Genomic DNA, 22,811 nt, shown 5'->3' with positions numbered 1-22,811 from the left:
TTTAGTTTGGCACGTGGCGTTTTTAACGGTGCGCTCTGGTAAGAGATCTCGAGGAGTCTGGGCAGGATTCTGGCTGGAGATCGGAGCTGGAGCCAGTTTTTGTCTCTTTTTTTTTTTCCTATCTCGGAGCACCGTGAAATTTGCTAACCATTGGATCCACGATCCAACGCTGCAGGTGCGTTCGTAGCATGGGAGCTGGAACCAGCTTTTGTCTCATTCCTTAGCCTCCCGTATAACTTTAATCTTAACAATATTTTTAAAAACTACTGGTAACTCTATGTAAACTAATATAAGAGGACAGTAAAACTTTAGATAGTTAGAGCACATGCAGCCGGGCGCCCCAAACTGGCCTCAAACGGCCGCGCAGGCAGCCCGGTCACGAAATTTCGACTCACACGAGCGCCTTAAATGGGGCTCAAACGCTTGGGCTGACCGACACCCCTCATATCCAACTTAATTATGGGGTAGATATGAGCCGCCCGGGCGCGCCCACCCACATCGGATTGGCGTCAGGGTCCCACGCGGAATCGTTCAAAAACCCAACGGTTTGACAAACGTCTCCTCCGGTGGGGTGTGAACGCCGCGTGGCACCAGTCCGGCTCGCCGCCCAAGGCCAAATCCGGCTATTTAAGCCGACCGACGTCCCCCGACCCTAGCCTATCCACTTCCTTCCTCACTGTGCCACTAGCTCGAGCCCATCCGCCTCCTCTCTCTTTCTCTTTCTTTCTCTCTCTCTCTCTCTTTCTCTCTCTCTCTCTCTGGCCCTCTTCCCACGCTCTCCGATTTCGCCATGGTCCGGAGGAAGATAACCACCTACGCCATGCTCACGCCGGAGCGTTGGTGCGAGATCCAGCAGAAAATTCGGGCAAGGTGCGCAACCCACATCGTTGTTGGGCTACCTCCAGACCCGCCGGAGCCGGAGGAGGAGGAGCGGGCGGAGGAGGAGGGAGAGGAGCAACAACCGGAGCAGGACATGGCGCTGGCTCCGGGCTTCAATATGGAGCAGTCAGAGGCGGATTTCACCGCCGCCCAAGCGGACAAGATAGCGGAGCAGCAGGACATCCTGGAGTCCATCCAGGATGAGCCCTATGTGGAAGCCAACCGGTGGTTCATCCGGCAGGAACGGACGGCAACCGACGCCCTCTTCGACAAGGTCGAAGCGGAGATGGATGCAGGCTGCCGCGGAGGAGCAGCAGGAGCCGGAGCTGCGGCAGCCGCCCATGTACCCGACACGGGCATGGAGATAGTGGACATCTCCGACGAGGAGTAGACTAGTTGATCTACGTAGTATGTAGGATTATTTTTTCTTTCCATGCCTTTGTATGAATTTAAGATTTCTACTATGAGGTATCTGGATGCAGATGCGAAAATTTAAGGCTTCACCGATCAGTGTCCGCGGGCGTTTGATGGCTCGGATTTTTCAAGTCCGGCTGTAGATGCTCTTATAGGGCAGTGCTAAGCGTTGGTCGGGCGATAATCTAAAAAGATCCACTGTCTCGGCAACCGTTGGATGGAGTCACGATCAACCGTCTCATCTCTCCCATGTGAGTGCCGGCCTTTGCAACAAGCCAAGTGTTGCACTCGATATTGTTGTTGCAATCTCATACGAACCGTTTTTTCCTTTGAAACAATACTTATGTTACAGAAATCGCACCGTGACCACGCTTGCAACATCGCGCATGTTTTAAACACCTGGCTCTGTTACAAACCAATGCAACAACACAAATGTTTCAGAAACATAACCCTAGTTGCAAAGTAGTGCACCAAATCGCAACATCATTGTGGCCACAACCTTGTCATTTGTTGCAGCTGTTCGCGTCACGAACGAGTAGATGTATTTCTTGGTGTGAACCTTGTATGTGCGCAAGCCCTCCCCCCTATTCTGCAACAACACCTGCAACAAGTAGACAACGAATCGCCAGCGTGTGTGCTTCAGTAAACCATGGGGGTGGCCTCAATTGGACCAGATGAATTACCGGCCAGACGTCGGTGCGCGTACCTTGGAGAGGAGGACACTGGTGGCGGCACGCTTGTCGTCCTAGCAGGCGGTGTAGCTGTCTTGCTCCCGCCGAGGGTGTGCCCGTTGGAGGTGATGTTCGACATGTATACCCCCTGCAAAGACAACGATGTGAGGCGCAGACACGCGATGAGAAGAAACTGAAGGGGATTCCTAGGGAAGAAGAAGAAATCAATGGAGGAGAAACGTGTGGACAGCCGTATTTGTTGGGATAAGGTTGGGTGTGACAGCGGTGGGTTGGCCCTCACATGGACACACATCGCGCAACAGAGGCGGCGGATGAAACCCAATTATTAGTTAGGGGAAGAGAAACATTTCCCTTATTCTCAAGCCTCTTCGATCTACACGAATTTTGTAGGATTTTTAGCCTTTTGATTTGTAGGAATAGAAACCTATTTATGTGTAAGATATGAAATCAATCCTTTGTATTCATAGAAAAAAACGCTCTTATATTTCTTTACAGAGTACTATTATCCTAGGCTCGATGGAAAAGACATGTCATCCTATGAATCAAATGACATATCTTTTGTTCTAGGAACCAAACAAGTTGGGGTAGGCTAGAGGTGAAATCCATAAGATCTCACAACCAACTCATGGCTCTGGCACATGGATAGCAAGCTTCCACGCACCCCTGTCCATAGCTAGCTCTTTGTCGATACTCCAATCCTTCAGGTCTCTCTTAACGAACTCCTCCCATGTCAAATTCGGTCGACCCCGCCCTCTCTTGACATTCTCCGCACGCTTTAGCCGTCCGCTATGCACTGGAGCTTCTGGAGGCCTGCACTGAATATGCCCAAACCATCTCAAACGATGTTGGACAAGCTTCTCCTCAATTGGTGCTACCCCAACTCTATCTCGTATATCATCATTCCGGACTCGATCCTTCCTCGTGTGGCCACACATCCATCTCAACATACGCATCTCCGCCACACCTAACTGTTGCACATGTCCCCTTTTAGTCGGCCAACACTCCGCGCCATACAACATTGCGGGTCGAACCGCCGTCCTGTAGAACTTGCCTTTTAGCTTTTGTGGCACTCTCTTGTCACAGAGAATGCCAGAAGCTTGGCGCCACTTCATCCATCCTGCTTTGATTTGATGGTTCACATCTTCATCAATACCCCCATCCTCCTGCAACATTGACCCCAAATACCGAAAGGTGTCCTTCCGAGGTACCACCTGGCCATCAAGGCTAACCTCCTCCTCCTCACACCTAGTAGTACTGAAACCGCACATCATGTACTCGGTTTTAGTTCTACTAAGCCTAAACCCTTTCGATTCCAAGGTTTGTCTCCATAACTCTAACTTTCTATTTACCCCCGTCCGACTATCGTCAACTAGTACCACATCATCCACAAAGAGCATACACCATGGGATATCTCCTTGTATACCCCTTGTGACCTCATCCATCACCAATGCAAAAAGATAAGGGCTCAAAGCTGACCCCTGATGCAGTCCTATCTTAATCGGGAAGTCATCGGTGTCGACATCACTTGTTCGAACACTTGTCACAACATTATTGTACATGTCCTTGATGAGGGTAATGTACTTTGCTGGGACTTTGTGTTTCTCCAAGGCCCACCACATGACATTCCGCGGTATCTTATCATAGGCCTTCTCCAAGTCAATGAACACCATATGCAAGTCCTTCTTTTGCTCCCTATATCTCTCCATAAGTTGTCGTACCAAGAAAATGGCTTCCATGGTCGACCCCCCAGACATGAAACCAAACTGAGTTTTGGTCATGCTTGTCATTCTTCTTAAGCGGTGCTCAATGACTCTCTCCCATAGCTTCATTGTATGGCTCATCAGCTTAATTCCACGGTAATTAGTACAACTCTGAACATCCCCTTTGTTCTTGAAGATTGGTACTAATATACTCCGTCTCCATTCTTCTGGCATCTTGTTTGCCTGAAAAATAAGGTTGAAAAGCTTGGTTAGCCGTACTATCGCTATGTCCCCGAGACCTTTCCACCTCAATGGGGATATAATCAGGATCCATCGCCTTGCCTCCTTTCATCCTTTTTAAAGCCTCCTTCACCTCAGACTCCTGGATGCGCCGCACAAATCGCATGCTGGTCTCATTAAAGGAGTCGTCCAGTTCAATGGTAGAACTCTCATTCTCCCCATTGAACAGCTTGTCGAAGTACTCCCGCCATCTATGCTTAATCTCTTCGTCCTTCACCAAGAGTTAGCCTGCTCCGTCCTTGATGCATTTGACTTGGCCAATATCCCTCGTCTTCCTCTCCCGGATCTTAGCCATCTTATAGATGTCCCTTTCACCTTCCTTCGTGCCTAACCGTCGGTAGAGGTCCTCATATGCCCGACCCCTTGCTTCACCAACAGCTCGCTTTGCGGCCTTCTTCGCCATCTTGTACTTCTCTATGTTGTCTGCACTCCTATCCAGGTATAGGCGTCTGAAGCAATCTTTCTTCTCTTTAAACGCCTTTTGGACATCATCATTCCACCACCAGGTATCCTTATCTTCGCTTCTCCTTCCCCTGGACACTCCAAACTCCTTCGAGGCCACCTTACGAATGCAAGTCGCCATCTTCATCCACACATTGTCCGCATCCCCTCCTTCCTCCCAAGGGCCCTCCTTAATTACCCTCTCCTTGAACACCTAAGCTACCTCCCCCTTGAGGTTCCACCACTTCGTTCTAGAGACCTTGGCACGCTTATCCCGCTGGACACGAATCCGAAAGCGGAAGTCAGCAACCACCAGCTTATGCTGGGGTACAACACTCTCCCCAGGTATCACCTTACAGTCTAGGCACGCATGCCTATCTTCTCTTCTCGAGAGGATGAAATCAATCTGGCTAGAGTGTTGGCCACTACTAAAAGTCACCAGATGTGATTCTCTCTTTCTAAAGAGGGTGTTAGCTACAATCATGTTGTAGGCTAGAACAAAGCTTAAGACATCTTCTCCTTCTTGATTCCTGATGCCATAGCCAAAGCCCCCATGCGCCCCTTCAAAACCTGTGTTAGATGTGCCCACGTGGCCATTGAGGTCTCCTCCTATGAAGAGCTTCTCACCAATCGGTACACTCCTAACCATGTCTTCCAAGCCTTCCCAGAACTCTCTCTTGGTGTTCTCATTGTGGCCTACTTGCGGGGCATACGCGCTGATAACATTGAGAACCAAGTCCTCAACTACCAGCTTGACGAGGATAATCCGGTCCCCACGTCTCCTGACGTCTACCACTCCATACTTGAGGCTCTTGTTGATCAAGATGCCTACGCCATTTCTGTTTGCAGCCGTCCCCGTGTACCATAGCTTGAAGCCGGTATCCTCCACCTCCTTCGCCTTCTGTCCTCTCCATTTGGTTTCTTGGACGCAAAGGATATCAACACCTCTCCTCACTGTTGCATCAACTAGCTCCCGAAGCTTCCCTGTCAGAGACCCTACGTTCCAGCTACCTAAGCGAATCCTCCTAGGCTCGACTAGCTTCCTTACCCTCCGCACTCGTTGAGTCAAATGCGAAGACCCTTGCTCATTTTTCACTACATCCGGGCGCTGATGTAGCGCGCCACTAAGGATGCGACGACCCGATCCTCGCTCACTTGCCACCGTATCCGGATCAAGATACGGCGCGCCACTTGGGGGGGGGGGACGGCCCGGCCCTTGCCCATTTTCCACCACACCCGGGTTCCGATGTGGCGCGTCTCTGAGAGGGTTACGCCCCAATGAAAATCTTTTGGGTTTCATCTCCATAAGAGTGGCTGAGTTTTTACGTTGGCTCGCCAAGCCTATCACAACCCTCCTCCTTTACCCGGGCTTGGGACCGGCTATGTTGAGACAATATATGCGGAGTTAAACGCGATAGATAAATCATGATAAACAAATTAAACATGAAGATCAAATGAACAAAAGTACTAGACATATAATCAAGCATGTATGATAAAGTACAATATCTAGATGTTTTTTTTTGCAAAAACAAAATCTAGATAAATTGCTATTACAAAAATCTAGAAATAATACCTAACACCAGGGGTAAGAAGTAAGAACACATACGATCCTATGGAAGAAGATCCGGATGCATCAATAGCCATGTCAGCGAAGAGATTGTCGATGTCGGAGAAGTAGTTGTGTGCGACCACGTTAGAGAAGAAGCCCGCAGTCACGCAAGAGCGCTCCCTCAAAACCCGGTCGCCTATCTCCAGTACAAGATTACAAGAAGCAGGCTCTATAAGGCCTGATGCTCCACTTCACGGTGCACGCCGTGAAGCAGAGTGGGAAAGACCCATATGGCGCAAAGCTTTGGAAGTGGGAGGTAGAGGCATAAGTTGTCGAATGGTAGTGTTTTATCTACGGACAAAGGCGTGGGTGGGACTAAACTTTTCGCACTTTTCTTGTCTATGCGATCTCATAGAAATTATTAAAAAAATATAAATGAGATATAATCCCAATAATTTCAACGTATCCATTCGCCACTAACTCATTGTCTCCCTCCTCCATCGTGATCTATGGCTGGTGTCAAGGCTGCCGCCTCATCCAACCTCACATTTAAGGGCTACTTGGTTTGAAGCCAAAACTTGCAAAGTTCAAACTTGCCAACATTTTGACAACTTTGACTAGTGTTTAGCTAGGAGAGTTGCCAAATTTGAAGCCCAACCAATCATGCCCATTTTTTAGAGTTGCCAAAAGTGAGCTTGGCCAATGCAGGCTCCAAAACAAGCAGGCTCTTAATCGACACTCCAAAAGCGACGGCCACCGCATGCATCATGAGTCACGAATTGAGAACCTTTGCCCCTCTCTTGTTAGTTGTCCATGGAGCTTTATGGTGACATTAGCGTAGAACGTGTACAACAAAAGGGAGCATGGCTGAGTAAACAAGAAGCAGCAAAGATGATCAGATTCAACATACCACCTGTTTTTTTTTTTGAAAGGAGAATTTTGATATATCTTTTTTGCGAGAAACTTCAATCTATTCATCTTCAATCACGGCAGTACAAAGAACAACAGACGTAATAAACATTACAACAATGTCCGTGGACCACCCAACGATAGAATATAAGCACTGGAGCGAGCCGAAGGCTCGCCACCGTCATTGCCCCTCCTTCACCGGAGCCAGGCAAATCTTGTTGTAGTAGACAGTTGGGAAGTCGTCGTGCTAAGGCCCCATAGGACCAGCGCACCAGAGTAGCAACCATCGCCGATGAAGAAAGTCGTAGATCAGAATGGTCGAACCTATAAACATTAAACGAAGGCAAACGGAGACCATATCCAAATAGATCCACTGAAGACCAGCACCGACCGAATCCCGCAAGATCCGATGGAGACAAACCTCCACACGCCCTCCGACGATGCTAGACGCACCATCGGGACGGGGATAGAATGTGGGAGACATTATTCTTACTACTCCCTCCATTTCCTTATACAAGGCCACTATGAAAAATACATTTTGCATCTATACAAGGCCACTAACAGTAATTGAAGCAAAATTTAATGATGTTTTCTCGTATTACCAACTTGTTTAATACTTGCATGCATGTAGTCATAATGACATTGTGCTACTTCCTTCTCATTTCTTCCTTGCATGCATGCATGCGTATTAATAATCCCGGTTAACGAGAAGAAAAGTTGGTTCGCAAAGCAATCATTAAATTTTACCTTGGTACCTGTAATTTGAGTTTATGGCCTTATATAAGGGAATGGAGGGAGTAAGGGACATCGCCGCCACCACACAGCCCCAACCAAGACACTGATTCTAACAAGGAGAACGAGGTCCCTCCCGCCAGTTGGGGGGGGGGGGGGATCCTCCGCACCTCCATGGCCTAGAGGCCATCGGAGATGGGACGAACCGGCACCAGCGGGAGGAGAAGAGCTTTTCTTGTGGAGGAGGAAAGAGATATATAGAGAGGCATGTAATTTGTTATTAAGGAGACTTTCGATATTGACATGCCTTTGAAATGTAACTTCAGTTTCTACTACTCCTTCTGTCCCAAACTATTTGTCTTAGGTTTGTCTAGATAGAGATGAATCTAACACTATATCTAGACACGTTATAGTGTTATAAATACACCTGTGTCTAGACAAATCTAAGACAAATAATTTAGGACGGAGGTAATACAACAACCATAAAATCGTTATTTTGCATTAGTATTTTCTGGTACAAATCCAAGCATATGATTTTCACATATCAAAATATTAATGGGGAAAAAGGTTTAAAGTTTGACTAGTACAAGACTGGAGGGACTAGCACCATTCAAATCACACCACACACGCTAGTAAATGGACAACACATTTCCAAGTAGTGTCCAAATTCGATGCTCAGGTTTTGGATGAAAGTTAGCTAAAAAAGGAACCAAAAACTATAAAATTTAAAGATGTTAGGATCTGTTTAGTGGGGCGTCATGATGGGCATGAAACCAAACAACCATTGAATCTTTCGAGCAGAACACAGCGACCAAGCTACAGTAAATATATTTCCAGACACAACATTGCAAACAACCCCGAATAAAATCACCCGACCCATCCTTAGTGTACACAACGCCTCTGACCACAACAGGTAAGTTGCATGCAAACATTTAACCGACCAAATCAAATTTCAGAGGTTAGGTATGAACCAACAATGAATCTACCACACAACACACAAACCGTGCTTAATGCATCAACTTCAGACCGGTTTCTCAGCATACTTTTACGGAAGAACCAAATAATCCTGAATCACCCGTGGCTAATGCATGAGATAACTGAAGATGAAAGGCGTATGGAAATGGAGGAAATGACTGGGATCGTATAAGTGCTGGTGTGACCATAATCTGTCACCGTTCCGCTTGTAAGCACCAATGGATGACAAGACAGGAAAAAGATAATGCTAAGAGTGCCTTGACCACCTTCCATCATTGGTCCAATGGAAGACCCGGGGCTTGTACTTTGGAAATATGTCTTCCCAGTCTGGGTTCTCGATCAAGTATTTCCATATCCTACAACAAGAAAGTACAAAGCAAGAATAAACCATATAGCAATCTCTATTGGAAAGATGCCATTATTTCATTCATGAAGGTCATCTTAGCTAATCATGAGTTATACCTGGATAAACAGAAAGATTGCACACACACATGATAGAAATGGTTCATGCAATACAGTTTCCAATTTGTAGGATAGAAGGAACACACACCTTCTCTCAGTTTCCACAAAATGAGGTGGTTCTGCAGCTGGAGAGGTGGAGCATTGAAGCAGGACTTCAGAGTCTGAAAGCTGGTTAAGTGAGGATGCCATTTCTGCCCAATCTGGCATCCTATACAAGCAGGACAAGAGATGGGTATATCACACAGGAACAGTTAGTTAACTAGCAAAGTAAAGAGGCACAAGTACTTACACTCGTAATGCTCTTAATATTTCTCGAACTATCATGCAAGAGTTTACATGCATGAGAACAAAAGGGCCATTATTAAAATAGCCAGAAGGAAGAAAAATCATTTTTGTCCCTGTTAGAGGTGTTCATGATGGAAGCTGGGCCAGGATCGAAGCATAAAAATATGATTTTATTTGTTTATTTTCTGCAAACAATTATAAATTTTATTGGGTGTTAGAATATGATAGTGGGTCGAATCTTGGGCAAACGTGGCCTGCCCATGAATGGTTTCATACACATGGTGCAATTCGCTGATGAATAAAAAGTGGCAAAACCGCTGTACAGCATTTCATGCATAGGTGGCATTAAACATACACGATGACAACAAGTCAGGCAACAATTTAAAGTTGTCCTATTGCATAATGAAAACCTCCATCACTTCTTTCCAATTGGTAGTTACTTCACGTATGGGAATTTTGAAGATCAGACTGAACCAAAAAGCAACCTGTGTGATGTCATTTAGTGCCTATGTCCATACAGGGCCGAAGCTAGCCAAAACACTCAATGGGCTCATCATGATATACTACATGAATTCAACAGTAATTGGTCTTTGATAGCAATAATTTACTAAAGGTTTTGCAAAATTTTATTGGATCAGTTGACCCAGATGCTACAGTGCCAACTCCGTCCATGTGTCCATAGATTAACAATGTTCAGGAACAGAAGGTCAATAGTTAAGCACAAAGAGGCTGAATATGTAGCTACAAACATCTTCAATTTATTACGTACAATACATAATGAAATGGATGGGAATATAAGAGACGGACCAGCAGGCAGGGGCAATCTGGAAAATATCAGCGTGTGTGTCGTAAGTCTCCAGCAACTTTCCTCGCCAATTTGGATCATAAGAAGAAACACTCACACGAATTCTTCTGACTATTTCATCAGGACACCTTGAAGTGATGTCAAAGCTTGCAGGAGTAACAACTCCAGATGATGTTTGCATCTGAAGATAGCAGGAGTGTTTGCTTCTAAGAAAACTTACTATGAACTGGGGTATGTTTCAATCAACAATTTAAATAACTGTTACATGCGGGGATAATTCCAGTTTACACAGACTAACTACTCCCTCTGATCCGAATTAATTGACACAGCCTCTATACAACGTCCATTTTACATTGTATAGAGGCTGCGTCAATTAATTCGGATCGGAGGGAGTAAATGAAATGTTAGTCTGAGATGCAGACAAAATAGAATTTTCCTCTTTCTTTTTTCCTTCTTCTTTTAGATTAACCTTCAAACGTTCCTTGTTCCACAGCTTACAATGTTCTATTTTACAAATGTGGTGTTCATTGGCACCAAAAACTACTAATTGACACTTTAGTAGATTCAGGGGAGAGGATATCCCTTACCACAAATCCACCAACTATGGGTCGCGCATTCCCATAAGAATCAGTCATAGTGTTGATCCCAAGGACACAGAAAGACCGGAGGTGGAACCGTTGCTGGGATTTATGCAGCACTTCAACTATCTTGCAACAAAGTGGATGGGAGTACCCTTCCTGTATGCTGTGCTTTCCTCCAGAAGAATAGACTACCTGCGGGGCGAATTATGGTAATTGGATGCTTCCTCATGTATATTGTGTCAATCAAGAAAATAAGGGCAGCCCGGTGCACGTAGCTCCCGCTTGCGCAGGGTCAAGAAATCTAAAAGAAATTTAACCACCCAAAAAGTTTTGAATTCAACCTTTGTAGAAGCATCATCGAAGCCACCAATCAGGTGAACCTGTAAGCAAATGCTAGTGAGAACATTCCCAAGGGTGCTTAACTGCTTATTGTATATTTTGAGGGGGAAATACAGGAGAAGAGACCAACATCAAATGGTTCGTCGTCATCACCAAGTAATTCTAGCATCTGTTTGAACCCTCCTTCTACAATCTTTGGAAAGTCCATATGGCTAATGGAAGTCCTGAAATCAATTAATGGAAGATCGGATGAATCAGCAAATGTTATTGTGAGTTGGGAAAATACATGAGTTTTGAGTTTCACAAGAAACCAAAGTCTTACAGGATCAGATAAAACGCTCGCTTCTTTTTCACTTACATTCCAGTCTTGTTGTTGCGAATTGCAACACCCACACATGTAGTCATCTCATCTGTGCCCACTAACTACAGGTGCAAAAGAACTGATCAATTCACCAATCACACTATTTGAACGGTCTACGCATAACTATGCTTTAATCACCCTAGGAATTAAGGCAAAGTGAGAGAAATGTAGCAGAAAGTAATGATGTGCTTTAACAGGATGCCAGTTTATCAGGGACACGAACACAAAACTAATCAGGCAATCAGGTGTACATGTAAAATTGGAAATTCTACATGTTGGCATTCAGAATAACAATCCAATAGCCCTCTAATGATCATACACCAATCCAAACAAATAGTATAACTTGAATAAAGTGATCGCACATCTATAAACTACCAAAGTGAACTCCAGGAGTGCCTGCCCAATCCCCATTTACCAGGAGGCAACACAGGTACGATTTCCACCATGGGAAACGAAAAGTCGTCTCTGAGGCAGCAAAACATGCAACCGCTCAACTGATTCAAACGACGCGGATCGGACCAAGGATCCCCAATCCCTGCTCGATCGAAGACCTGAGCACAACGCACCTCGACGCGCGCCGGATCGACCGTGGCGTACTCCCGCTGGAACACGTACACGTGCCTGGCCCCCTCCGGCCCCGACGGGACCCGCTTCTCCGGCGTGGCCCTGAGCCGCTCGGACACGGCGCGCAGCCCGGGGTTCCCCATGAGCGCCGCCACGAGCTCCCTCCCGCTGCTCCCCTGCAGGAACCGGGAGCCGATAGGATCGTCACAAAGAGGAGAAAGAGAGCAAGCGTCCACGTATAACCGCATGAGCGTGCCGTACGCACCTCGGGGGAGGAGCAGGGGACGGGCTCGCCGTCGACCAGGAGCATTATCGCCGTCGGAGTTGGTGGGAGCGAGTGACCGAGCGAAGCAGAGGTCGCGGAGCCGACCAAGGAAATGGCCGGCCACACCTCTTTTTTTTATGTGCTGCCGTCCAGCTGCGACCCTTACCCGTCCACGGAAGAGGCCCACGACGACCTATCATCGCGGATCCTGGTCCAGCACAAGTCCATGGGCCGGAAGCAGCCGTCGTTTCAGCCCAACCATCAGCCGTCGCTACACAGTACACTTCCACTCCACCGCTTCCGCCGCATCCCAAGTCGCCGTCCTCCCGATCCCCCCTCCCCTCCTCTTCCTCTGCTCCGGACACCCCATCTCCGTCGAACCGGACGCCCCATCCACCTCTGGACGGCCCTCCACCTCTACGGGTGGCGGCGGCGTCGGCGTCGGCGTCGGCGTAGCAAGGTCAGTGAGAAATGGCGCCGCCCGGGTCGCGCCGGTGGGCGTACGTGCGGATCATGGCCGGCACCATCCTCGGCGGCGGCCTCGGCTTCTACGTCATGCACCGCATCGAGACCTCCTACAAGGTACGCCGATTCCCGTCCCACCAACCTACCGCGATCTGTGGACCATTTGGTCGAAGCCGCGGCGCTCACCCCCGCTTTTCTTTGTCGTGCGCCGCGCCCGCAGGTGAGGATGGAGGAGAGGCTGCGGAGGTACGAGGCGCACACGCTCGCCAAGGAGAAGGAGGCGCAGCAGCTCCAGGACGAGGGGCGCCGCGAGGACCAGGCGCAGGTCTTGCCGGACTCGTGATTTCCTCTCAACTCTCATCCTCATGCTCAGGCTCGCCTTCCCGAGCTGTTTGGTGAGTACTACTTGTAGCTACCATGCCTCTTTGAGTAGATGTGTACTTGTGTGGTATGAACTGCATCATAAATTTCGGAGCCTGATGCCAAAATTCAGAGCTGTTTATATTGCCTGTTAGTTCCTTGGGCTCTCCGGGTTTAAGCTTTAGCACTCCAATTTGCCTGTGGTTACCTGATCCAGCCGAAAACCAAATGTAAAATGCGTTTATGCCTTTCGAGCATCCAGCTATGCCACTGGTATCATTGTTGTCGCAGCGAGCCCAGGGATTCAATTCTTTCGGTTTCAAGTTATGCAATGTGGAACAAGCCGTGGAGGCTCGTTAATAAGTTTGGCAACCACTAGTGTCGGCAATGCCATTACCACTGGAGGATTAGGCACCTAGCAAATCAACTAATTTGGTTATTGTTGGCAGTGCTGAAAGCTTTGGCAATTGGTATGATTGAGACATCAATATTCTAGGGATATGTCAGGACCATTGGTAGGCTGAAGTTTAGGACCCTTTTAGATCCAGCAACACCTACACCAATAAAGCCTTTCAGTCCCAAACAAGTTCTTGTAGGCTAGAGTTGAAACCCATAAGATCTCGAAACCTAGTCATGGTTCTGGCAAGTGGATGGCTAACTTCCACGCTCCCCTGTCCGTGTCTAGTTCTTTGGTGACATTCCAGTCCTTCAGGCTTTATGGACTCCTCCCATGTCAAGTTTGGTCTACTGTGGCTCTCTTGACATTATCAACACAGTTAATCTTTCGCTATGCACCGGTGCTTTTGGAGGCCTGCATTGTGTATGCCCAAACCATCTCAGCTTCTCTTCAATTGGTGCTATCCCAACTCGCACATATATAATCATTCCGAACCTGATCCTTTCTTCTTTGGCCACATATCCATCTCAATATGCGCATCTTTGCTAAACCTAACTGTTAGACATGTCGCCTTTTAGTTGGCCAATATTCTGCGCCATACAACATCGCAGGTCGAATCACCCTCCTATAGAACTCTTTTAGCTTTTGTGGCACTCTCTTGTCCCAGAGGACTCTAGAAGCTTGGCGCCACTTCATCCATCCGACTTTGATCCGATGACTCACATCTTCATCGATATCACCATCCTTTGCAACATGGACCCGAAATATCAAAAGGTGTCCTTCTAAGGTAGCACCTGCCATCAACCCCCGTCCGACATCGTCGACTAGCACCACATCCTCTGCAAAGAGCATACACCATGGGATATCTCCTTGTATACCCCTCGTGAGCTCATCCGTCACCAAAGCAAAAAGATAAAGGCTTAAAGCTGACCCTTGGTGTAGGCCTATTTTAATTGCAAAGTCATGAATGTCGCCATTGCTTGTTCGAACACTTGTCACAACATTATTGTACATGTCCTTGATTAGGGTAATGTACTTTGTTGTGACTTTGTGCTTCTCGAAGGCCCGTCAAATGACATTTTGTGGTATCTTATCGTAGGCCTTGTCCAAGTCGATGAACACCATATGCAGGTCCTTCTTTGCTCCCTGTATCTCTTCATAAGTTGTCTACCAAGAAAATAGCTTCCATAGTCGACCTCCCAGGCACGAAATCAAACTGATTAATTGCCATGCTTGTCATTCTTCTTAAGCTGTGTTTAGTGACTCTCTCCCATAGCTTCATTGTATGGCTCATCACTTAATTCCACAACAATTAGTACAACTTTGAATACACCCCCCTCCTATTCTTGAAGATTGGTACTAATATACTCCGCCTCCATTATTTGGGCATCTTGTTTGACAGAAATGAGTTTGAAAACTTAGTTAGCTATACTATCGTTGTGTCACCAAGGCATCTCCGCGCCTCAATGGGGATACAATCAGGGTCCATTGCCTTGACCCCTTTCATCCTTTCTATAGCCTCCTTGACCTTAGACTCCTGGATTTATCACACAAATCATTTGTTTGTATCATCAAAGGAGTCGTCCAGCTCAATGGCAGAGCTCTCATTCTCTCCATTGAACAGTTTGTTGAAGTACTCTCACCATCTATTCTTGATCTCCTCGTCCTTCACCAGAAGTCAAGTCGACACCTGAATAGGAGTGCAAGCAACATAGAGAAGGAGTGCAGACAATAGAAAGAAGTACAAGGTGGCAAAGTAGATCGCAAAGTGAGTTGTGAGTGAAGCAAGGGATCAAGCATACGAGGAACTATACCAGCGTTTGAACACGAGGAAGATGACAGAGAATCTATAAGATGGCCAAGATCCAAGAGAGGAAGACAAGGGATGCCAACCAATTGAAATGCATCAAGGACGGAACCCTTTTGGATCCAACTTGTAAAAATAAGTGAATTGTTGAAGTTAAGAATTTTAACTTGTGTGGTGCAATAGATCGTGTGGAGAACTGAAAATTTTCCGAATTCCCTTCAGGTTGACCATAGGAACTGAATTTGTTTTTAAATGTCGCCAGAGGTACGGTAATCATGCTGGGGTTAACCTACAAAGGTTATCTCAAGCTGTCAAGCTGTCAGCTGCCTCGCAATAGCACTTCGTGGAATGTAATGACGGAACTACAAAGTACAAACATATTTTGAGTAACACAAAAGATGACAGGTTTCTAAAGTGTTTTTTTTAAACGGAGGCAAAAGATTTGCCTCATATATTAAATAAGGAGGAGAGAGAGTTTGTTACAACACACACCCAAGTTACGGCATGACAATTATTCTCGCATTAAAAAAGACCCTAGTTTCTTTGTCCCAGCTTTGATCCAAAGGTTTGCCTCGTCTTCAATGATGCTGAGCAAGATTTGCGGAGGTGCGCTCTTTTGCCTGAACACTCTTGCGTTGCGCTCATTCCAGATGACCCATGACACTAGCATGGTAATCGATGCTTTGCTTTTCTGTCGGTGGTGCCCGTGGTGCATGTGCTCGCCCACCAGGCATGAACGGAGTCAAACAGGTGCCATGTGGACGTGTCTATGTCGTGGATGCGAAATTTCTGAATAGCCATGTTCCAAAGCCTGAGAGTGAAGCGGCATCTGAAGAAAAGATGAGGGCCACATTCCTGCACTCGTCGGCACAAGGGGCAGGGGCCACAGTTAGGCCATCCTCGCTTCTCCAATCTGTCAGCAGTCCAGATCCTATCCTGAAGCGCGAGCCAAGCAAAGAATTTTACTTTTGGTGGGGCCCAAGCCTTCCAGACCATTTGGTCCATGGGGGAGAGGACCAAGCCCAAAAATTGTGCCCTGTAAGTGGAGGCCGCGGAGTAGTGCCCTAAAGTGCTTTGTTACGACATCCAATTTGTTATCTGAAGAACATATGAAAATGTTTGATTTGTTGGAAGTTGTGAACACATACAATTAAGAACACATTTGCAACAAGATGTGGTATATGTGCTTCATGCATGCCGGCAGTTCATTTGAAAGAGTGGGCTGTTAATTAAGTAGATAGGGAAATTCAGGTATCCATCTATTGGCAGGACAAGAACCTGGGATGTAATGTAACACAGAGACATATAATCAAACTACAGAAGCTTTTTCTTGGTGAACAAGTAGTAATGTGTATGTGTCTGGCTTTTCAGTCATGTATTGTATCTCCATTCAAGAAAAGGAGGCTTGGTTAACCTATATGTGGGTTCGAGCTGTTGAAGACGATGCACACCTGCAGTTCCTGGTTCCTGCACTTTCAGTTCCCAATGCATAATATGTAGACAAAAGAAGTTGAACTGATTTTTTAATAAGTAGTGCTCTTTTTTTCTGAAGTTTATTTGTTGTCCAACATGTGAGAAAAAACTGGCAATGCTGTGAAGTGCCAGATAATTGAAAAATGAAATGATTGGGTATTGTAGATGCAACATAGTACTCTGCAGTGTTGGATTGTATCCAAAAGCATATAACAGAACTACAGAAGTCCAACTTGGCACCTAGTAGAGCACCAGCACACTTCTAACATTAAATTGCTAACGGAAGCACCCTAAAGACTACAATCTTTCACATTGTTGAAGTTTTCATAGAAGGTTTTGATGAAAAATAGTTCTCAGAAAAGAACTCTATCGACTGACAATAAAAACCCCCAAGAGGAATACCAAAAGGTTTGCACACACTAGTAGAAAAAGGGCCTATTGTCCCGGTTGGTAAGGGCCTTTAGTCCCGGTTGGTGAACCGGGACTAAAGGGTCGGTACTAATGCCTCCCCCCTTTAGTCCCGGTTCAATCCAGAACCGGGACAGAAGGGCCTCCACGTGGCCTGTCCCCTGAGCCCAGGCAGGAGGGCCTTTGGTCCCGGTTGGTGGCACCAATCGGGACCAATAGGCATCCACGCGTCAGCGTTTATGTGGCTGTGGTTTTTGTTTTTTTTTGAAAGGGGGGTTGGGTTGGGGGTTTTGGGGGGTTAATTTAGGTGTTTCATATATTGTGCTATAGCTAGCTAATTAATAGAGAGAAATGTCCTCTCTTTTGTTCGTGCTTGGTCGACGCTACGTACCATACATACATACGTATAGAGAGGACTAGCTAGACACGCTAGCTAGCTAGTAAGCAAACAGAAGATCGTCATGAACATATATGCATACAGAGAGAAGTGATATCGACCACCTCTCCTTCTCCGAGAGATTGGTCGAACAAACAAGTTCTCGTATATCTATCCGACACTACCGGCTACATATATACAATGATTATCTTTTACAAATATATAATCTCCTAAAATACGGACGCGTGGTCTACATAGTATTCTCCGTCTTCAGCGATCACGTGGTCAAGAAAGAATGCCGCCAATTCCTCTTGAATTGCTCGCATGCGATCTGGTGCTAGGAGTTCATCCCGCATCCGAAACATCTAATTTTAAGAAGGGGGTCAATACATATATATATATATATATGAATGAATGAAACTCAACACAAATGATGGTAATAAAATAAAATTGTGAATATTGTTATTTACGCACTTCATATTGTTTGTCGGAGTAGCCCCGCTCACAGGTCGTGTGGCGGATGGACTCGCAAATGTAGTATCCACAAAAATCATTTCCTTGTTCCTGCCACAACCACTTTACAAGAAATAGAGGTCAATCAAACTGATAATTAGCAAGCATGCTAAATGGTATTGATGAAACTAGCGCTTGAATCACTAGGAGATGCCTGGAATATGCTACTATACAGTACTTACTTTCGGGTGCCTAAATTGCAGCTTCTTCGGTAGTCCCGGAGCTTTTTTGGTGAATTTTCTCCAAGCCCTGCCATACAAAGAAAACAATTACGTGATATCAGAAATGAACAAATTAAGTTGCTGATATGGTGGATAATGATCGATTTAACTTACTTCTCGAGCATTTCAGTCATGTCCGCATACTCCTTGGGATCTTTTCGCTTGGAGTCTAAGACAGTTACTACTCCCTTCTCAAGCTTAATCTCTAGGAGAATATAGTGGTAGCTGCGCACACATGCATAACTCATCAATATTACATTACTATAACCTGGACTAATAAGGAAACCGAATATGCCACAAGACAGTAACACTCACTTGAAGTTGTAAGGAAAGAGTATTATATCTTTGTGTTCATTTATTTCCAACGATCGTAGCAAGTTGGCCTCGGTTTCTTGGGCACGATATTGAACCTCAGTTGCATCTATGAGATACGTGTTAATGAACCCAATATCTCCCAGTTGTCTTTTCTTCAATTCGGCGATCTTCAATCTGCATAATATAGTGAGGATAATTATAAATACATGCAAATGAAAGGGCTGAGTTATATAGAGAGACTTAATGACGGAAGTAGTACTACTTACAAACAGTAGGAGGTGACCGTTGCTTTATCGATGGCCAATTTATTGAAAAACTGATAGAACTCCTCAAATGGAATAGGCAACAGTTCAATTCCAAGGAGGTCATGCTCCTTTTTAACTCTCATATACAAAGTATTCCTCCCCTCAGACTCTTTGCAGGTTTTCATGTACCAATCATGCAATCTTCGCATCATCATTGATAGAGAACTTTCATCTTTGACGAGAGGCTTCCCGTACTCGTATCTTTGTATCTGCACCTCCATGATATCATAATGTACATCGTCGGGCAGGTAGTTTGCAGGATTGCCATAACCGGGCACCATCCTCGGATCGACGATGTCGCTAGCAGGCACCTTGAGCGGGGGGTACAATTGCTTCGCTTGTTCGCCGAGCTGGGCAATTTGTTTCCCAGCTCGTCGTTCTTTCATCCTTTGATCACTTTTAGTACTTCCCGACCTCTCCGCTTCGGCAAATGCCTTTCCAATAATGCGCTCATAGTTGCCTTTCGGCGGAGACTTGGGTGGTTTTGTCAGGGCAGCCAGAGTGCGCTTCCCTTTCACCGGATCTACCTTCTCCTCCGGAGGTGGATGTCTCTTTGCTTTCAACCCTTGAAACCAGTCATCCACTTCGGTCTGCGCGATCTTCGCGTTTTCCTCCTCGCTCCTCTCGTACGGTAACTTCTCTGGAGTCTTCAGAGAAGGACCGAATCTGTATCTCCTCCCGCCTTTGGCTGTACTGCTAGATGCCGACAGAGTAGACGGAGCGGATGTCTTCTTTCCTTGCTTACGGGGTGGAGGAGAAGGACTGCGACGCGCCGTAGAAGCCGGAGCGGCGGCGGGTCTCTTCCGCCCTTGCTGACGAGGCGGAGAAGGAGGAGGCTGGCTGCTCGGGCGCGCCGGCGCAGGCGAAGAAGGAGGCGGAGTGCCGCCACGCGCCGGAGAAGGAGCGGGCCGAGTGCCCTGATCGTCACTCGCCGGTGGAGGAGGCGGAGTGCCCTGACTCGCCGGAGGAGGAGGAGGAGGCGGAGGCGTCCAGTTCGGAAGATTGATGAGATCCTTCCGCCATAGGCATGGAGTCTTCAGAGCAGAACCCAGCCGATACTCCCCTTCATCGGTAGGGTGGTCAAGCCGGAGGTCCTCAAATCCCTCCGTTATTTCATCGACCATCACCTTAGCATATCCTTCTGGAATCGGCCGGCAGTGAAAAGTTGAGTCGGGTTTAGTAGGATAAACAGAGCCAGCCGCCTTGACCTTCAAATTGCTCCATTGCGCCATAAGGTGGCAATTTTCAGCATCCGTGATAGCATCCACGGGATAGCTGGCAGGAGCCGTCAAGGCATGCTCTGACTGAAGCAGCTCGGTGGAAGCCACGCTGCTTTTCCGCTGAGATGGCGGGGTAGCTTCGGGGGAAGATTCGGCAGGTCGTTTGCTGCGATCTGCTTCTCGTTCCTCTAGCCCCATTACCCTTTCGTGCAGCGACTGCAGTTGGCTCTGCTCCAGTTTCTTCCTCCTCTCGTGGGTTTTGTAACCCCCTGCGTCCGGAAATCCAGCCTTCCACGAAACGGAGCCTGGCGTGCCTCGTGTCCGTCCAGGGTGCTCAGGATTGCCGAGGGCCATTGTGAGCTCGTCCTTCTCCCTGTCTGGAACGAACGTCCCTTGCTGCGCTGCTTCGATATATTGCTGAAGCTTCTTGACTGGTATGTCCAATTGTTCCTCCGTCCAAATGCACTTCCCTGTTATAGGGTCCAAGGATCCGCCGACCCCAAAGAACCAAGTCCGGCAACGTTCTGGCCAGTTCATTGTCTTTGGTTCGATCCCTTTATCAAGCAGATCATTCTCAGCCTTGGCCCACTTAGGCTGGGCTACGAGGTAGCCATCTGACCCCGTGCGATGGTGAAGCTTCTTCTTCTCAGCATTTTTCTTGTTTGTCGCCGACATTCTTTTACTCTTTTTCGATGTCTTGTGGGCCACAAATGCGGGCCAGTCATCTCTGATCTTCTCATATTTGCCAATGAATTCTGGTGTCTCATTTTTTTCGACATACCTATTGAGGTCTTTCTTCCAATTCCTGAATAGGTCTGCCATCTTCCTCAGAGCAAAAGACTTGATTAATGGCTCTATAACTGGCTTCTCCGGATCATCCTCCGGCGGTAGGGTGAAATTTGACTTTAGCTCAGTCCAAAGATTCTCTTTCTGCATCTCATTGACATAAGACACCTCAGGGTCTTCGTTCTTAGGCTTATACCATTGCTGGTTGCTGATCGGGATCTTGTCCCTAACCAGAACCCCACACTGAGCAACAAATGCCTTATTTGTCCGGTAGGGTTCAATCGGTTGGCCGTCGCGCGCGATTTGTATGATCTCAAACTTTTCATCCGAGCTCAACTTTTTCTTCGGGCCTCGTCTCTTTACCGAAGTTGTGCTCGATCCGGAGGGCTAGAAAAAAGAACAAAGACGAGAGTTAATTAATATGTGTACATATCAAACAATGAATGCATCAATTAGCTAGTCAGCACAGGCTTAACTAATATATATACCTGGCCGGACTCGGTTTGGTGATCACCGGAGCCGTCCTCACGGTCTACTTCTTCACCCTCTCCTTCTTGCACCGGCATTGGGTCATCGGAGCCATGTAAATCAATGAGGAGAGGGCCAGCTGCTTCTTCACCCTTTCCTTCCAGACCATCGTTGTCGTTGAGAAACATCGAGAGGGCATCACTTCCTTCTGCGATTATGTCCCTCAACAATGCTTCTTGTGCTTCGTCTCGGGGGGTGTCCATAGTTTCTACAAATATTTACAACATGGCAATTATTATTCAAACATGACAGATATGGATATATTAGTGGCAAACGTAGAACTAGCTAGCTAATCACAATAAGGATTCGTCTAGGGTTTGGGGTGGCCTCGACAACGCTTCAAGGGTTAGGGGGTGGCCTCGAGAACGCTTCAAGCTAGGAGGGGGTAATATCAACCCCCCCCACGTGTTGAAGCTATCGGGAGGGGGTCGGCGTTGAACAGTACATCTATGTCCCACAAGTGACGTGGGCATCACGTGGGCATCGACGCCCACAAGCTATTGGATTTCTTCAATACTTTGACACTATAGGAACCCTCGACCCTGAAACCTTCGACCCTTGACCCCTTAACGACCCCCGACCCTCGACCCCTCGGCGATCCTCGACACCCTCGTTATATCGACAACGACGCAACATACATATACATGGGAAAATAATGTTATTGGGGAGGGGGTATCGGTACCCCCCCTCGTGTCAAAGTTTCTTCTTTCTCCTCTATTCCTTTCTTTCTTCTTCTCCTCTTCTTTTCTTCTTATCCCTCGAGAAAGGAAAATAAGGAAAAGGAAGAAAAGAGGAAGAAGGAAGAAGGAAGAAGAAGAAGAAAAAAAAGAAGAAAAAAAAAGAGGAGAAGAAGAAAAGAATAGAGGAGAAGAAGAAAAAATAGAAAAAAAAATAGAATTTTTCTATTTTTTCTTCTTCTCCTCTATTCTTTTCTTCTTCTCCTCTTCTTTTTCTTCTTTTTTCTTCTTCTTATTTATTTCTCCTCTTCTTCCTATCCCCTCTTCTTCTCCTTTCTTCCTCTTCTTTTTTCCTTTTTCCTCTCATTCTTTTTCTTCTTCTTGTATTGCTTGTTTTTTCTAAATAATGTTCAAATAAAAATCTATGAACATAAAACATATATACACACAGAGAACATATATACATTTTTATAAAAATGCAAAAAACAAATTTTTTTAAAAAAAGACATATAAACAGATATACATACATACATTTTTCTTTCATATGAACATACATACATACATATACATACATACATATACATACATACATTTTTCTTTTCAACATATGCATATGAAAAAAAATTATATGAAAAAAAATTATATGAAGAGGATCGAGGGGACAGGGAGGAAAGGGGGTCGCCGGAGCCGGACCGAACGGGGAGGAG

General features: G+C 46.4%; 2 protein-coding genes across 2 annotated transcripts in view; one reads left to right on the top strand and one right to left on the bottom strand.

Annotated features, from left to right (window-relative positions):
• Nucleotides 1-8,750: 8,750 nt before the first annotated feature.
• LOC119337508 (protein N-terminal asparagine amidohydrolase-like) lies at nucleotides 8,751-12,400 on the bottom strand. The gene is made up of 9 exons (XM_037609672.1): nucleotides 12,254-12,400; nucleotides 11,991-12,164; nucleotides 11,422-11,486; nucleotides 11,194-11,287; nucleotides 11,066-11,104; nucleotides 10,731-10,916; nucleotides 10,146-10,324; nucleotides 9,142-9,261; nucleotides 8,751-8,947 (listed from the first exon to the last, which is right to left on the bottom strand). Exons 1-9 carry the CDS (start codon nucleotides 12,296-12,298, stop codon nucleotides 8,839-8,841), a joined length of 1,011 nt encoding a protein of 336 aa, XP_037465569.1. The 5' UTR covers nucleotides 12,299-12,400; the 3' UTR covers nucleotides 8,751-8,838.
• Nucleotides 12,401-12,543: 143 nt separating this feature from the next.
• LOC119337509 overlaps nucleotides 12,544-22,811 on the top strand; it is a 20,586-nt gene continuing 10,318 nt past the window's right edge. The window contains exons 1-2 of the mRNA XM_037609674.1: nucleotides 12,544-12,835; nucleotides 12,939-13,113. Of these exons, the coding sequence (XP_037465571.1) occupies nucleotides 12,725-12,835; nucleotides 12,939-13,061 (234 nt within the window). The 5' untranslated portion in view covers nucleotides 12,544-12,724 and the 3' untranslated portion in view covers nucleotides 13,062-13,113. The remainder of the gene's footprint in view (nucleotides 12,836-12,938; nucleotides 13,114-22,811) is intronic.

Source organism: Triticum dicoccoides, chromosome 7B, assembly GCF_002162155.2.
Source record: "Triticum dicoccoides isolate Atlit2015 ecotype Zavitan chromosome 7B, WEW_v2.0, whole genome shotgun sequence".
Classification (NCBI taxonomy): domain Eukaryota; kingdom Viridiplantae; phylum Streptophyta; class Magnoliopsida; order Poales; family Poaceae; genus Triticum; species Triticum dicoccoides.
The sequence above is the reverse complement of the archived record's forward strand: the minus strand, read 5'-3'. Positions and strand labels throughout refer to the sequence as shown.